The sequence below is a fragment of the Larimichthys crocea genome, chromosome XIII (assembly GCF_000972845.2).
Source record: "Larimichthys crocea isolate SSNF chromosome XIII, L_crocea_2.0, whole genome shotgun sequence".
NCBI classification, from domain to species: Eukaryota; Metazoa; Chordata; class Actinopteri; family Sciaenidae; genus Larimichthys; species Larimichthys crocea.
Genome location: NC_040023.1, coordinates 21,012,146 through 21,029,699, shown reverse-complemented (window position 1 = coordinate 21,029,699; position 17,554 = coordinate 21,012,146). Strand labels below are relative to the sequence as shown.

At 42.5% G+C, this 17,554-nt stretch overlaps 1 protein-coding gene across 1 annotated transcript; it reads right to left on the bottom strand.

Moving 5' to 3' along the window:
* Positions 1–3,128, bottom strand: sox4b (SRY-box transcription factor 4b). Its single transcript, XM_010757035.3, has one exon. It carries the CDS (start codon positions 2,081–2,083, stop codon positions 836–838), a length of 1,248 nt encoding a protein of 415 aa, XP_010755337.2. The 5' UTR covers positions 2,084–3,128; the 3' UTR covers positions 1–835.
* Between the last annotated feature and the right edge of the window lie 14,426 nt (positions 3,129–17,554).

Genomic DNA, 17,554 nt, shown 5'->3' with positions numbered 1-17,554 from the left:
TTTTTTTTTTTTTTTTTTTTTTTATCTTAAAGAGAAGAACCGAAAGCGAGCGCCACCTATCCATTTAAATAACCCTAATACTAGTTTTTAAACTGCTCGACAGTCTCACAGAAAATCTCAGCACAAGATAGGAACAAAGTAGGCTATCATGCTTAACATGTTTTTTTGCTTTTGAGAAAATAGTCCGACTTTTAAAAAACATCAACCCACCTCGGTTTCATTTAAAAATCCCTCTCGGTGACACACCACAATAAAAAAAAAATGTCGCACGACAGTCCTAGTTCTGTACCTTTTAAGTGGTGAAGTTCACTTGGTGGTTGGTAAAAAGTTGTGAAATGTCCCTTTTTCTTTTTCTTTTTTCTTTTTTTTTTAATCAGCAACAACATTGATTAAGTGAACGGCGGACCGCGTAACGTGCAAATCAATCACAGTTAAAGTTGTTTCAGTTCAAAAACAGTTCAGGACTGAACGTTTCACGATCAGGAAACTCAGTCAGTTTCTCTCTCCTCTTTTCTCTCGTTTGCACTCCCTCCACTTCTGTGTGGGTGAACCAGGTCCCCAAACCAGTCCACGCATCCGAAGAAAAGAACAAAAAGCAAGTTGTTCGCTTTAAAGTTTAGCTTTCCATGTGGACTTGCAGCGCTTGCCTATAAGGACGAGGTGATCGGGGACTAGTTTCAGTGGGTTTTTACTGGTGTAGTTATAACACAAACTATTACGCCCACTGTGCCAGGATCTCCTGGTTCTGTTTGTGGTCGTGTGTGTGTTTGTTTGTTTTTTTTGCTCGCAGGACTTTACCTGTGTGTGTTTTGTTGTTTTTGCCTGTTTTGCTCACTCAGTACGTGAACACCAGGTTGGAGATGGTGGACTCCAGCCAGTCCCCGGAGATCATCTCGCTGACTTCGGGCGTGCAGTAGTCGGGGAACTCGAAGTGCGAACCCCCGGAGCCGGACTCAAAGTTCAAATCCAAGTCCCTGTCCAGCACAGAGGAGCCAAAGCTCCCCAGCGACATGCTATCAAAGCTGGGGCTCGGGTTAATGTCGAGCAAGTCGTCCTCGAACTCCTCGTCCTCCGAGGAAGAGGACGAGGACGAGTGGGACGAGGCGGAGGAGTGAGAGCCGGAAGGGGTAGGTGAGGAAGCCCGCCGACTGCTGTATGTGTGCCCGCCGTGGCGCTCCGAAGACCCGCCCAGGCTGCCGCTGCTGCCGGGGGAGTCGGCTCCCTCCTCCCTGCCGCTGGCCGCGTCCTCGTACAGGCTGAGCGGGTCGCTGGAGTCCGCTGAGCTGCTGAGTGTCGGGCTGGCCGGGACCACAACTGAGGACGCGGGGCTGACGCTCAAACTGGCTGCGCTGCTCCCGAAGACGTACACCCGCTTGGGCTTCTTGCCATCCGGTATCTGCTTGGCTGCTGAGGAGACAGACTTGGACTTGTAGAGAGAGTTGTGATGGTGCTCTGACGGGTGCTCAGAGGCAAACGGTGATGCTTTGGTGCTACTGCTGCTGCTCCCGAAAAGTGATTTGTGGGGTTTGCTGCTGCTGGGTGATTTGGATCCATTCTTCCTCGAAGATGAGGATGTCTTACTGCTGGTGTTGTTAGAGCTACCGCTGAGTTTCTCCCCCTTGTCTCCGTTACTGCCAGGCTTAGAGGCGCTTGATTTTACCTTCTTCCTTGGCCGGTACTTGTAGTCGGGATAGTCCGCCATGTGCTTGAGTCTGAGCCGCTCCGCCTCTCTGATGAAGGGGATCTTGTCGCTGTCTCTCAGCAGCTTCCACCGCTTCCCCAGCCTCTTGGAGATCTCAGCGTTGTGCATGTCCGGAGACTGCTCCATGATCTTCCTCCTCTCGATCTGTGACCACACCATGAACGCATTCATGGGTCTCTTGATGTGGCCGCTGGGAGTTTTACACCACGCCGGGTTCTCTCCCAGTTTGTCCCCGGCAGTCGAGGAAGCTGTGGAGCCCGGGGAGAGAGGCGAGGCGGCCGGGTCCAAATCCATGCACGCCCCGGAGTCGGAGCTTGAATCCCCGGCGAAAAAGGACAGCGCCTCGGCGGTGCTCTCTGTGTGGCTCATTTTCTGCACCATGCTGCCCAGTTATACACACAGAGGGAGAGCGGTGTACTTGCTCTTTCTCTCTCCCTCTCTCTCTCTCTCCTTGGTCCTCCGATTCACTTTAAAGCAAACTCAGCTCTTTTCTCCCCCTCTTCGCAGTTGGAGCTGAGTTAAAAAAAAAAGCGCACGAAATGATTCACTCCTGAGATGTGCAGTAAACTCTCGATAACAGTTCAGTCCAGTGTAGCCTTAAAAAGGCTAGATGTGTGTATAAAAAAAGAAAAGAAAAAAAAGTTTAATTTCCAGTTTCTGTAGGTGTTAAAACAGCACAGACAGTAGAGCCCACTCTCCACTCAGTAGTACCCTGTTATCTGTCTCTTCCTCCTGTGTTATAAAATCAATTCAGCCGTGTGGTGACTGAACACAGTCTATGCAGCTGCAGAGCGCAGACTGAGTGCCACACTGTGCACTCCGGCACTTACAAAGGGCTCCCAAGTATACAGTGTGTAAGATAAGTGCTTTTCTCTGCATCAGCTCTGTCCCCTCTCCTAGAAACAAAAGCCATGCATGCTGTGGGAGAGGAAGGAAAAAAAAAAAAAGAAACCTAGAGCGAGTTACACTGTCCGCCTTCCATGTGCAGACCTTCAGTCGAGTTTCAAGCAGCCCTCCAGTCTCGGCCCCCCTTGCTTGTATTTATCCCTTCTCGGAGATACAACGGCGATAAAAATCCACCAATCGGACGCTGTCGCTACCCTGCCTCTGCGCCAAAATCACGCCCCCTCGACGCTGATTGGACGAAAATGGAATCTAATAATAATCAGCGCGTGCAATGAGGAGCCTCGTGTCTGACCTCATTCCAGAATACAACAAGAAACTTCAATTTTTTTTAAAGAGACACTGGCTTATGTTATGGAACCCCCCTTCTCCGCTCTCTTACCACCAGCCCATGTGTGTACCATTAACATACAGCTATATGGGAAGTTAAGTGTACTTTACCATATGGAAACTTTAACACTGAGCACAGTTTGTACCACTGAGTTGCCTAGGTAATTCTGAATAAAAGAAACATACCCTGTAATATTAACCTCCTTTTCTGCCCAGTCTGTTAGTGTTATGAATGGTGCGCACCTCAAATATTAAAGGGAGAGAGTCTGGAGCTGATGTAATTATGCATTACCTAATGTTTACAATGTGTTGAGTAAAATCTTAAAAGCCCTCCTTTTTCAAGGCTGATACATGTTTATTCTGATGTACTGTATATTTTAAAAAGTGACCACTTATAGAAAAGAGATTACTTTTTACCTACTAATTAATGTAATTGTTAATTGTTCTTGATTGGTGGTTGTTTGCCCACAGGTGGTCGCTGACCGAGATCTTGTCCCCATCTACACGTTGTTAAGCGAGACCACGCTCAACAGTTGAGCGCTTCACAAACAGGGAAATGTCTCTTGGACACATCATGATCGTTAAGCTGGTGTGAGAAAAGACTTCTAGCCAAGCTGTATATGCTTTCACCTCGCTCTCCCTCTCCCTCTCTTTCTCTCTCTCCTTCTCTCTCTCTCTCTCTCTCTCTGAGGCGGGGTTGGGCGGTCTTTTGTCACATAACACGCATCGAGCCAACCCTCTCCAAGCACACCAGACAGAGAAAAGCGAGGGAGGCAGCGAGGCAGGCGGCGGTCTGTGGAAACTGCCTCTGCGAGCACACATATCCGCACACCTCCAAACTCACATCAAGTACAGTTTTCCGTGGAGTGACACAAACAAGACCGAGTGACAGTAAAAATGCAGAGCACTGCGCTTTTGCGCGCAAGGTATCCATTTTACGCACGGAGTGAATATTCTACGAAATGAAACGGAAGAACTGATGGCAAGAATTAACAACACAATCATGTGCTGTATGATCCGTGAAGCTTTGTTTTTGTTTTTTTTACCTTAGGTAGCCCGGTCCATTTTACACTATCCGAGTTATCATAACTATTGAATACACATTGTTCTATCTATTTTTCTACTTTTATGTAGGTTTATATAAGCTAATAAAACCAAGTCCGTACTAATAATGAGTAGTTTATTTCACTTTTAAATCAGTATCGAGTCAAAAACATATGAGAGGAGGAAAGAGGAGGGATGCAGGCAGACACTGGAGGTAAAATCTACAGTTCGGTGTTGGGTGGTCGCTAGATGGCGTCGCAGAGCCGGAGAGGACTCAGCTTGGCTGTGTTGTAGGGGATTTAGGGAGGGTAACAGATCAGACCAAGCATTCAGAACAGTTACCAGGGGTGAATTACATAATGTCTCTGTGCGATAGGGAGGTTGTTGTGGTGCGTGTCTCTCGTTGTGTGTGTGTGTGTGTGTGTGTGTGTGTGTGTGTGTGTGTGTGTGTGTGTGTGTAGGGTCATGAATGCCATGGCTGCTGTAAGGTAAAGCTGGCAGTGAAGTAAAGAAAAAATGACAGCACCCTGGAGTTGGTAAAGAAAAATCATCTCAGTTTGGAATCAATCACCACAGTCACCACTGTAATGATTTAAGCTTCCAAGAGAGCACGTTTCTGCACATGAAAATGCCATCGAAATATGAAATGAATTGGAAATGAAAAGGTCTATGTGTGCATGTGTGTGTACGTGTGACTGAGAGACACAGAGAAAGAGATGAGAGAGATGGTCAGGTGTTCGTTCTCTATCTGAAAGGAGAGTCAGAGGTGACATGAATTACCACTGGGAAATTAGTATGAAAGTACCGTCACCAACGTTACTGGATGCATTTCACTGGGTACAATTATATTCAATATGGCCTCATATCTGCAGTGCATCCAAGTAAAGCAGTGGGTAATTGGGCTCCAATTTGTGTGTTCATGGAGCAGAACTGCAATGGAAATAAGAATGTTAACTCATAAACTCACAGCGCTCCTCAATGCAATTTTAATAAGGAACTGCAGGAAGACGTTATACAGTAGTGTATAAGTCTGTGTTATAAGCACTTATAGTTGAAATAGGACTCTCTACTGGAAATCATACACTGGGTTTAAAAATGTACTTCACAAATTTCACCCAAAGTGCAATGTGTCATGGTTAATAACTCTAAAATGTTCAAATAAATCTCCTCCTCATCCTTTTTTTCCTCCTCTAACAAACTCTTGGGAACTCAGTGCACCTGGAGTGACAGCTGGTGGCCCTTTTAAGCTAACACCTTATTCAGTACCTTAAGCAGGTGTCTTCTATTCTATTCTATTCTATTCTATTCTATTCTATTCTATTCTATTTTTCAAAAAACAAAAGATAAATAAGACCTTTCCCCTAGTTTTGGCATCATAGTTAACTTGAACACATGTCTTTTTCTTGGCTGCCCACACTTCTCACGTCTCTCTTTCTTTCTCTTTCCCTAACTCTGTCTCTCTCTTCTCTCTCAGCGTATTAGTATGCCACGCACACACACACACACATGCACACACACACACACACACACGCACAAACACACATGACCTGAAAGGATAAGTAGTGCATTCAAACTTTCCTCTCGCTTTCTCTGTCTCTCTCTTTTACTGCCATTGTTCCAGTGAGGTGCAGCTGCCACGCGAGTTGGAGTGGGTCGCGTGCCAACCCTAATCTCAACAGGTGTTCTTTTGGGTGTCTCTCTCTCTCTCTCTCCACCCCTCTCCCCTCCTTCTCCCTGTCTTTGTCTGTCCTCACTCTCTCTTTCTCTTTCTGCTCTCTCCCCTCCCCCCGCACTTCACTTTTACTAACTACTTTTCTTGCACCCTCTTGCTTTGTTAGAATGGCCATAGTTCACACAGTTCACTTCTGCCAAAGAACTTTGTACAAGTTTTACAATGTAAGTATCAAAATGTAAGAAAATAAGTAAACCAGTGGTTTACACACTACGGCACTATATACACTGCACAACTAAATGACTATGTTTCATACAAAGAGTTAGTTCAAACTAATTATCCGAGACTATAAATGATAAGAACAAATAAATCTAACGATAATGGTTATAAAAGAAAAAAACAACAGGCTAATTTTGAAGGAGCTCTGTACAGTTCCTTGTCTTGTTCCACTGCTTTTCCCTCAGGCTGTGACATGCTCTGACATCTTCTCTTCCATGACAATGTCAGTTTTTCTCCAAGTAAATATTGAATTTTGTTTTTGTTTTAGAGTGTGTCAGACTCTCTTTGTGTGTGTTTTAGTTTGGTAAAGAGCTTGCTCTCTCTCTTTTTTAGACAGGCTGCACTCTCACTAACTTCCCTTTTCTTTCTGTCTGCGCACTCTCTTTTCACCCGTCTCTCATTCTCCCCTCCCAGTCTCTCTCTCTCTCTCTCTGTGTCTCTCCCTCTCTCTTCAGTTAGAGAGGGAGCTCAGCTCTCTTTAGCTCAGTTTGTTTTATTGGCATGAATGTTAGATGAACAGTGTTGCCAAAGCACCCCCATCTCTCTTTCTTTTCTCCACCCGTCTCCCTCTCAAGATAAATCTGATCTGAGGTCATCTGTTATTCAGAACACTGACACCATATGGTCAACCACCCACTCAGAGTACATCTAGTCAGTTTCGTTACAACTTAAAATCTTCCCATATTAAATATTGATGGAGCTGTATATTGACCGGCTGTCACAAACACTGCTTAGAGTTTAGTCTGCCAGAACTTTGAATTATAACTTGCTCACCCATTACAAAAGATGTTGACCTGAGCATGTCAACGTATTAAAAAAACATTACTGAAAACAAAGGCTTATATTCAGACAAAAGTAAAATACAAATAAAGACAGAAAATGCAGGAAACAAATTGCTATTAAAATATGATGAGATATTAAATGGGAGATGTTTGGCAATGTAATTGACAGCCTTGACATTCAACAGTTATATTAACAATTGTGATTCTGCACTACCACATCATGCTGCTCATCAGCCAGAGGTCAACTCCTGTTGCAATTAAAAATGTGATGCTTCAGGCGCTACCTTGTTTAGACCTCTTAAGAAATAGGCACACACACAACAGCCACCCCTGCCAACCCAGTGTTGTGGTATTGAGAATACAGAGAGGCCATTGGTGGGTATGGACTGTCTTAAGGGTTGTCAGTTTGCCTTGTCTGACTTGTTTCAGGATCTTTAATTGAACTGAATGAAATGCCGCCCTCTATACATTCTACAGATGTCATCCCCTCTAAGATTCGTGATTATTTTCACTGTCTAAACTTGTGTGGAATACCAAGATTTACCCCTACCTACCAGTTTGGTGTGTACATACAGTACACACAGAGATCCGTGTGGTTATTTTGCAACAGCTTGATGTTGTTTGCACAAGAGTTAATCGAGATAACCAGTGGATCTGGTGTGTATAATCACACTTTGACGATACATGCCACTCAAATTAGAGACTGCAGATGGAGCACATACATACACATAGGGATTTCATCAGTGGAAAGAGAGGGCATTCACAGATGAAGGCTGTGGTGGATTAGTGTGGGTGAGTTTTCACAAGTCTTTACTCTGTCCTCATGGCATGATTGCCACAATTAGACTTTAAAAAATTGTCTTCTGTTCAGTCTGAGTATGATGAAAGTGAAACATGAGAATAAAAGAGGCCATGTGAATGTGTGTATGTGAATGCATCCCCACAAGTCAAAAGAAAAAAGTCACAGGTGTGAAGTGGATGCAAAACACTGACACCTAAATTGCAATGGACCACTGGATAACCCCATACTGTGCCTCGTTTCTACTGTAGTGAGCAGCAATTCACCAAAACTTAGGCGGTGTGAGTTTATGAGCAGGCAAAGAAAAAAGAATAAACTTTCTAATTCATAAAAAACATAATGCCCTCACATGACATTGGAGCCCACAACTTGTATCAGTCAACTACAGTACATACAATGAGGCTCTTTGATTTATTATATTTCTACTGTCATCAAAGTCATTGTTCACAACACAGTCTTTTACAACCCTATAACAGACAGATGGCTGGTTACTGTATATATGAAATGTATTTATTCAGTCGTATTTCTAAAGCTTTGTTTGAACAGGTGTTTTCAGGCACAGATACAGACAAAGATGCAGACACTCACAGGAACACACACACACATACACTCAGTAGTCAAAGTCTTATCTTATCCAGAAAGAGCAGCTGCAAAGTATGACCCAAGCTTAGCTGTTAATGATTGGTGGTGTGTATTTGAGAGTCTGTGAGTGTGTGTGTATGTGTGTGTGTGTACTTATTTTACCCCACAATCTCTCCTCTTTCTCAACTGACAAGAGCTCATTATTAGTGGTCTAGCTTTGATTTGTGAAGTTCAGCAGGGTGAATTTGAACATCTGTCGCATTTCAAGGTTGTTTCTTTAGGGGAGAGCAAATACAGGCAGAGCCAAACTACCAAGTTAGTGATTAAGTGTAATACACACACATGCGCGCACATGCGCGTGCGCACACACACACACACACACACACACACACACACACACACACACACACACACAGATTCAGCAGGTAAATGATGTGGGGAAAACCAATATGCAAGATCACTGCATTTGCAAATATTTCTATTATTTTATTTGAACAATATTATGAGGTCATGTGTTGAATTGATTATTTACTTTGAGAGAGTTGCCAAGAAACAAAGTTTTAGCCTTGTGTCTGGGCGGCTGTGGCTCACAGGCAGAGCGGGTCGTCCACTAATCAGATGATCGGCGGTTCGATCCCCGGCTCCTGTGATCTGCATGTCGAAGTGTCCTTGGGCAAGATACTGAACCCCAAGTTGCTCCCGAAGGCTGTGCCATCGGTGTGTGAATGGTTAGATCCTTAAACTGATGAGCAGTTGGCACCTTGCATGGTAGCCAATGCCATCAGTGTGTGAATGGGGTGAATGAGATATGTAGTGTAGAGCGCTTTGAGTGGTCGGAAGACTAGAAAGGCGCTATATAAGTACAGTCCATTTACATTATAAAGAAAGTAAAGTGTTTACTTTATTAGTTTTCATTTCTTGCAGCATTGTTTTAATATGTACATGTACATATTTAGGTTCTGATCCTTAAAGGGTGACACAGGAACATGATGAACAGGCTGAGGTAAAAGGCTCAGGCTGCTGACAAATGTGTGCTATTCTAGCTGCCATTCTGAGAGTTAACAGCACTACACACTTCATGTGGCACATGCATATTAAATTACTTATGACATTTGGCATGTGACCTTCATGTAGAAAGTTACACAGTGTGAGACAGCATGTTCTCTGTCATTGCAGTAGGTGACCGGTCACTGCAGAGACTTCATCCTGCCATGAAAGGTGGTGGAGTTGCTTTAATCAGAAATGAATGCGTGAACAGTGGGATTTGCATGGATGGATGAAGCTCTGTGTGCATACTGCTGCATTTATGTATTTGTGTGCATATACCTGAGTTCATCTGCACATCTCTGTGTTTGCATGTGTGTGGGTGGGCAGATGTGTCAAGTATGCTCATGTGCATGCTAATCTTTGTGTATTTACATAAATATATTTATATTGTGTGTGTCCAGTCAAAGGTGACCAGTTGTCACCAAGCTCTGACAGAAACCAGGTATCAGAGAGACATGGTGTCACCTTGTCTGCTCCAACCTTTACTCCTGGGTGCTGAAATGTGTGTGTGTTGTTCTCTGTCTGTATGTGTGTGGGTGTGTGTGTGTGTGTGTCATACCTCTCTTGAGACACCTCCTAACCCACCTCAGGCATACTGCATTGATGACACACATGGAAGGGTCCCGGGAGTGAACCTCGGGTGATGAGGCGGCAGCATGTGTGTGTGGTTCACATCTCTTGAGATTTACTCTTTCAGAGAATGGATGACAAACACACACACACACACACACACACACACACACACACACACAGAGGGTGATGGTTTTGACATAACGAAAGTTGAGCTCTGCTCTTACAGGCCTGATGGTGCAGTCAGTCAATATCAGGGTCAGGGTCAAAGAAAGACGTGGAGAGATGAACGAAAGAGGACATGAAGAAGAAACAGAAGACAGCAAAAACATGAAAGAGAGAAAAGTTGAAAATACATTTTTGGATTGGATGAAACCTTAGCTCTTTGTCATTCTTATGACTAATAAGTACTTGATTGCTGAGAGACACAGAACACAACCTTCTTTGCATTTTGGTGAGACCGACACTAATTAATAATAAACACAGTCTGTCCAGCTAGCAGGATGCCAGAAATTGAATAACGTTGTTGTACATTTTTAATATGTTACAAAGTTCTCTCTTTACTGACATTTTAGTGACATGTTACATTGTATACACACTGTCAGAGAACAAGTAGATCAGAGATCATATTCACAAAGCATCCTGAAGACTAAAAGTAGCCTCGAACTGACTGTTTGGAGTAACTCCTTAAAATAAAGGTCACAGCAGTGCTAACTTTAGTTTATGGTCATAAAAGTAATTAGGTATTTTGGAGTTTGAGTCCCAGAGAAATTTAAGACAGACCTGTTTTACAATCAGCCAAATTCTGCAGCTGCTTTACTATGCTGGAGTGTGAAAAAATCAGCCAAGTGAAATTCATTTAAAAAGCTGATTTCTTGACCACCAACCATCACAGATCAATTTTCATTTAAATGAAAAGGTAATTTAAAAGTATTTAAATGTCTTTTTAATTTAATTTAATTTTAAATTTAATTAAACGTTGTTTACCTTTACATTTTTGAATTAACAATCTAATCTTTTAGTTCTTTTTCAGACTCCTATGTATGATGTATTGACACGTTACTTCACTGACACACCGAGCGCCTGTCAACTGTAGTTATAGTGATTAAATTAATTCATAAACTTGATGTCATTCACAGCAACAAGGCCAACCCCGACCCTTTTCTTAGGCTGGGAGTTATCGCAGTTCATCAGTAAAAGTTGCTCTCAGCAGCTTTGTGAATAGAGGCAAGCCATTGCTTGGAACGTTTATCACCATTTAAGAGATAAGACAAAGACACTTTGTGAATATGGCCCCAAGGTGTTTCCTGTTGTGTGTTGTGTTTTTACTCATTTGCACTACCTAAAAATATATCTTGTAAATATTATGCAATCATGCATAATATGTCTGAAAGCAATGTCTCCAGCAAATCTCAGATGATTTCAATGGAATATAAAATGAATATGCTTCATAAAGGAGTGGTTTTATGACTTTAGAGTATGTTATATTAAAATTGCACTGCATTTGGTCTTTCACTTTTGGACTTTGCCTTTGGGTTTCTATAACAGGAATGGATAAAATGTCTAATATTCTCTGTCTTCTAACATGTTAGAAACATACTGTATGTAATCTATCCTCCATCCAGAAAAGTGACAAAGTGCTTTCTCACCAATTACTAACTGCCATCTCCTTCTTCACACCTGGCAGAGAGAGGATGTGGCTGACAACTTGTATGTGTGTGTGTGTGTGTGTGTGTGTGTGTGTGTGTGTGTGTGTCAGAGAGGCGAAAGAGAGGCACACAGACAGATTAAGTCAGAGAGGAAGGTTTTAAAGAGGTTGTCACTTGTGTTTACAGTTCCTCAGTCATCATCAGGTGAATGACATACCTTCGTCTCTGTGATATCACTCTGCTGTAGTTAACCCTTTTTTTTTTTTATTTTGTTACCTATTTCATTCTCAAGAACCATAATGCTCTATGGTATGAGTATGATTAGGCATAAAATTATTTTTTCTTATATGTCGGTGCCCTCATATGAATACTTTGCTTCTAAATGCAATACTACACAGTGATTCAGCCTACTATATAAAGTTTTAGAAAGTGCTGTTCTCTTCAGTAGTTTCCCGTAGTAATGGACAAGTTTGAACAGATTCAACATAGATGGGATTAAACAAATATATCCACAATGCATCCACATAGGTGGAGCAGGTTAGTTAAGTGATCATGGATGATCGTAGCACAACATTCAGAAACCCAACTGTCAGGAAATAGTAGGGAAAAAGACAAGATTGTTCACACTGGTGATCTGTAGATAAAAACACAAAATAGGTATTACACGGATGGCAGACCCGCTTCTGAACATTTGAGTCACAAAATGAATTTTACCATTTTGGGGATTCAAACATGATCACAGGCACTTTATTCATAAATGAACGATGTCGTTTGTGTGTTTTCATTATATTAATCTAAAAGCTAAAGACATGTGTTACCAGTGGGTGGACTGAGCCATAGTCTGTTGGCAATACAAGCTCAATAACCACCAGCTGTTTGGACTAGTGAAGCGACACCCATCTGTCTCCTTATCTTCTACCCTGAGAAACTGATAAACACACACACACACGCGCGCGCGCACACACACACACACACACACACACACACATTGCACATACATTTGACACACATATTCTTTCACAAAGCATTATGCAAACAATAACACCCAAGTTATGTTCCATTCAGATTTTTTCTAGACAAACAGTAATGTGATTGTTTTGTGAGAGAAAAGATTTATGAAAGCTCATGGTGTGGATTTCTCTGAATGTTTATTTAATGTCATCTTAACAGATATATAGCAAAAGTAATGATAATCACAACATTGGGAAAGATGGGGAAGGTTAATTAAAGTTAAAGGCTGTTTTTATCTAATTAAAACGGACAACAAGTCTATCATCTTATACTTTTTCTTTCTTTTTCCAAATGTATTATTATGGAAATAATTAATTAGTTAGTAGGATCAAGTATTTCCCTTTTATTAACTTATATACAACTTATGTATTAGCATGTATTTATCTATTTATCTTCTTTGTGTGTGGTTCTCTACCTGTATGTTTCTTTAGATGAAACACATTGTCAGAACCTGTGTCAAAAGTTTAACTGTTCTATGAGTGATAGGGGATTGGATGGAGTTTTTAGTTTTTTAGCATGTACATATTTGAAGGAGTTCAGTTGATGTTGATGCAGTTGAGAAAGCCTGAGGCTGGTCTCAGCAAGTACGCCCCTAAAGGCACAGAAAACAAATAAATGAATGAAAGGTTTACAGAGAAGCAAGCATATGAGCAAGTTAGACAAGGATTTAGAGAACAAAGGACAAATGAACTTTCATAGCATACAGGAGAGAAGTCAAAGAGGAAAAAAGAAATCATCACATCATCACTTGAAAGAGACCTTATAGAAGTCAAGGGCCACCGAGCCACTAAAGAAGTGGTGGCTAAAGGTGGCAAAAGAAGGAGAGCCACCTTGAACAGATAGTGAAAGAAAAAGAGACTGAGATCAGCCAGATCAGTGCACAAAGGCAGATCTACAAGACCTTGGCCCCTGCTGAGTATAAAAGAGGAAGATCTTAATCAGAGCGAGAAGCAGTGGAAAAACAAGGGTGCCAATCTGGAGAAGAGCTTCAGAGAGGAGGTGGTTGTGAAGGAGAGCTGGGAGAGGAGAGCCCAGGAGCTGGAAAAAGAAAAGAGGGAGTCAGGGGAGATGTGGCTCATGAAACAGGAGGAATGAATACAGAGGACGAGCGAGGCTGAGGAGATCAAGCTCCTGATAGTTAAAAAAAATCTGCTTTATTTCGCTATGGAATAATGTCATGTTAAATTCTAACAGCTAGTTTAAAATTGCCTCAGAAATAGCCTCTGGTAGTGAAATAAAAATATATATATGATCTGTGATTCTCTTTTCAGTAGCATACAAATACAGAAAGAGAAGCAGGGGGTCTGGAAGATGAATGGCCTCTGGCCTTGGAGCAGCTGGAGGAATACAAATTGTGACAGTGACAGAGAGATGGAGGAGGCTGTTTGCTGCCTGTGTGGTTATGACTGGACATAATGAAGAAGAAGCTGAGGTCCTGGAGCTTTCACAGGGAAACAGTGACAACAACAGTGAAGTGGAGAAGGCTGCTTTTTTTATGGTTCAGGCTGGACCATGGTTGATGACCCTTATTCAATGACAAACTGCCCTAGATTGCATCTTTTGGACAAGTACAATGACACCACATCACTCAATGAGAAAGAAAACCACCAAATTCTAGCGCTCAGTTTTATTAGCCTTTTGGATGCATGACTGCTTAATAACCACTTAGCTTTCAGCTTTTAGATCTTTTAATTATTTTCTAGTTTCTAAATTCAAAGTCGGTGTCAGAGAGTGTTAGCATAAGTTAAGTTAGTTTGAAAAAAACGTTCCATCATTACACCAAACCTATACTGTGCAGAATAAGTGGTAAAATTCTAGCAGGACACACAACTCTTGGGCAAAACTCAAAAGATGGGACATAATTTATTTATAAAAGGAAATCAATGATTGTTCAGGAAAAAAGTAGGTAATGGAGTTGTAAATAAATCCCATCCAAATTGGACCAAATCTTGCTGTTTTACAGCCTTGACTAGTCCTACCAAGTCCTAGAAATGTCAGCATTTTTTACTCAGTGAAGCTGAAGAAAAGAGTTGCTATGAGCTATGAGAGGGAAATAACCAGCTGTTCAGTATGACAGGTATCTGACTTAATCCTCTTTCTTGTGTGTACACATTTCTATACTGGACACTTTAGATTCAAGAGCTAAGAAATGTATTTTTTCACACACAGACAAGCAGGCAGACATGGTAGTCTTCCATCAAGGAAGTGCTATGTACTCCAAATACTTTGAGATACTATATATCACCATGATGAGCTTTCAACATACCGAAATGGTAAAGTGTAAAAGATTAAAATGTTCCTCTTAAGTTGACAATGTGTTGTGCTGAACTATTTGATCTCATTTGGTTTAAAAAAAAAACAGTGTCAAAGCAGGTTAACATGGGTCTATAGGATGTGATGCACTATGAACACCTGGTCTTATCTGTAAAATAAACACTGCAGGGAGACATGTTATAATCATGAATTTGAACAAGTAAGACACAGTAAGGTAACATGGACTTGAATATCTTGGGACAGAGATTTCACATGTGGGAGGTTAAACTTTAATAGAAAGACTGATGATGTACAATTCTTGATAGGTGGAAATTAGTATTTGTGTCTATATTTTTGTATGGCCGTGTGTGTTTGTGTGTTTATCATATGTGTGTACATGGCAAAATGGTCTGTGTGGTCTTTGAGTTTGATGACTGCCATGTCCACACCCACTTACACACCCACTCACCCTCCCACAAATACACACAGCTATTTGTTATGACAAAAACTGTGGCTGACAGTGAGTGATAGTTGATTGATGGCCTCAGCTGATTGCAGCACACTGTGCAGCCACCCAGCTCCACACACACAAACACACACACACACACACACACACACACAGAAACACTTTCTGCCAGTCTGCCACCACAGAGTTAGCAACAGTCTGCGTTTTGCCTCCCTCACTTCTCCAAGCCAGTCGCTCTGCACTGCGGCAGGCAGGGGAAGCAGACACACACTCTCACACACACTCTTCTCTGCTCCACTCCCATATTTTTTGGAAGGGAAGAGACGAGGAGCGAGCAAAGGCAAGACAGTACGCCGTTTAGTATTTTTCTAACAGAGACCTGCTGTAATAATCCAGAAGACATTTCAGGGATTTCTTGCCTTGTGCTGAAAGTTGTTTCAAAGAGATTCGGACTATTGTCACTGCTAAAGGAATATGCACAGCTCAGCCTGCCAGCCAATCAAGAGATACACAAAAAGTGGGAAGAAAGAAAAGGGAATTTGGACCTATGTGGTGGATTTTGGAAGCGAACGTACATGCATGTTCCAATGTGTTTTTTTGTCTGGATGGGAGTGAGAAGACAGGAGCGATGCCAAAGGTTTCTCCATGCTCTTCTTCGAAAACACTCATGCAGCAGCTGACCCCTGGCTCTGGCTATGCTCAGTCTCCACCTACTGCTACTGCTGATAAAACGATGGAAATCTCCCGCTCTCATTCCAGGATATAGATGCAGCCGGGCCTTGTGATTGTGCAGATTCTGCATTCTCCATATGCAATATAAATCATATCCAGTACAGCGGTATCCAGCCAGGCGAGCAGTCCAGCAACCGGCATCCAGCCCGGAGAAATCGTAGCCCCAGTGGAAGAGAAGGAGAGGCAGAAAACGGTGGAAGGAATGAATGAATGGTGAGGGAGAGGGAGGGAGAGAGAGAGAGAGAGAGAGAGAGAGAGAGAGGGGAGCTTCCAGACAGGGTGACCTACATTCAACACTGTCTGGAGTCAAAGACAGAGAGAGGGGAGAGAAAGAGAGAAGGAGATGCACGGAGCCAGCAGACACAGAAAGCAAGAGGATGAGATAGCAGAAAAGAAAGATAAAAAACAGAGAAGGAGACACAGAAACAAAGAGAAAGGAAATCTGATCCTCAACTGAGATCATCTATTTTTTGACTCCATCCTCCCCTTTTCCCTTTTGTACATTCACTCCATGCTTCTTTTCGCTCCCTTCCTCTTCACATATCCCCTTTCCCCCCCTACCTGCTGTTCTGTCACTTTCTCGCCGTCTCATACCATTAATCAGCCATTGTCTGAGGTGTCTGGGGGAATGCAGGTGCCTATAGTCCGAGTCTGTGGCACACAATCAGCCAGCAACAATCTTTTAGGTCAGTCACTTTTAACATTTTTTGTTGTTTTTGCTCATGCTCCTCATCCTCTTCTACAAGCAAGATCTGTTTCCTTTGTCCACCCCCCACACACACACCTTCCATGTCAACCACCCCCATAACGCCTCCCCCATCCACACTTTATCTCTCTCCTCCTCATATTCTGTCAGCATTTATCTATCTCTGGGTAGCTCTAATAGTATTTTTATGGTGGATTACTTTGTCTAGCTGCATGCTGTTATCTAGCGTCACTGGAGGGGAAGAACAGCAACAAAGCTGCAGCTGCAACAGTGGGTCAATCTGTATATCAGTCTGTGAGCCTGACTGGTGAGCTAGGCTTCATATCTGTCTGATTGCCTTTTAGATGGAAAACTGTCTGTCTGAAAGCTGGTGGCTTACACGCTTGTTCTCACAGTTTTTTGTAGCATGAATGTACAGTTAGTATGTTGGTAAATTTAAGTGTGACTGCCTGCCTGGCTGACCATTTTTTCCATCTGTAGCTGTCCATGTCCCACTTTGAGGTTACAGACAACCTTTTTTTACTTAAGCTTAGTTATCTTCCTGCTGCCTTGTTTACAGATGTACTTATGCATCTTTCTCTTCCACCATTTATCTAGTTTTTTGCCCCTCTGTCTCATGATTTCCTTCTCCCTCGCTGCCTCCTTCCCACTCCATCTATTCCCTCTGCTTGCATGTCAGTCCTCAGGGATCAGCGTTAAGGACATGAGAGGGGATTGCAGTTGAAGGAGAGGAAATGACATGGGTAATGGAAGAGGACACACAGGCACCTGTCAGGGAAAATCAAGGGTGGAGAGGGGGAGGAAATGAATTATTCAAGAGACGGAATTACACTGCTTTCACCTTCTTGAAGCTTGATCACAATCACACTTTTCCTTAAAATCTTAAAGAATGGGGAATTTCTGTCTTTGTAGCAATCTTTCGGACTTTTAGAGTTTTATATTTGTCAGTATAGCTGTAGTATTCCCTACTGCCCTCAGTGGTGCACAGTGCACACATTGCCCTGCGTCCACATAGTTGATGTCACAT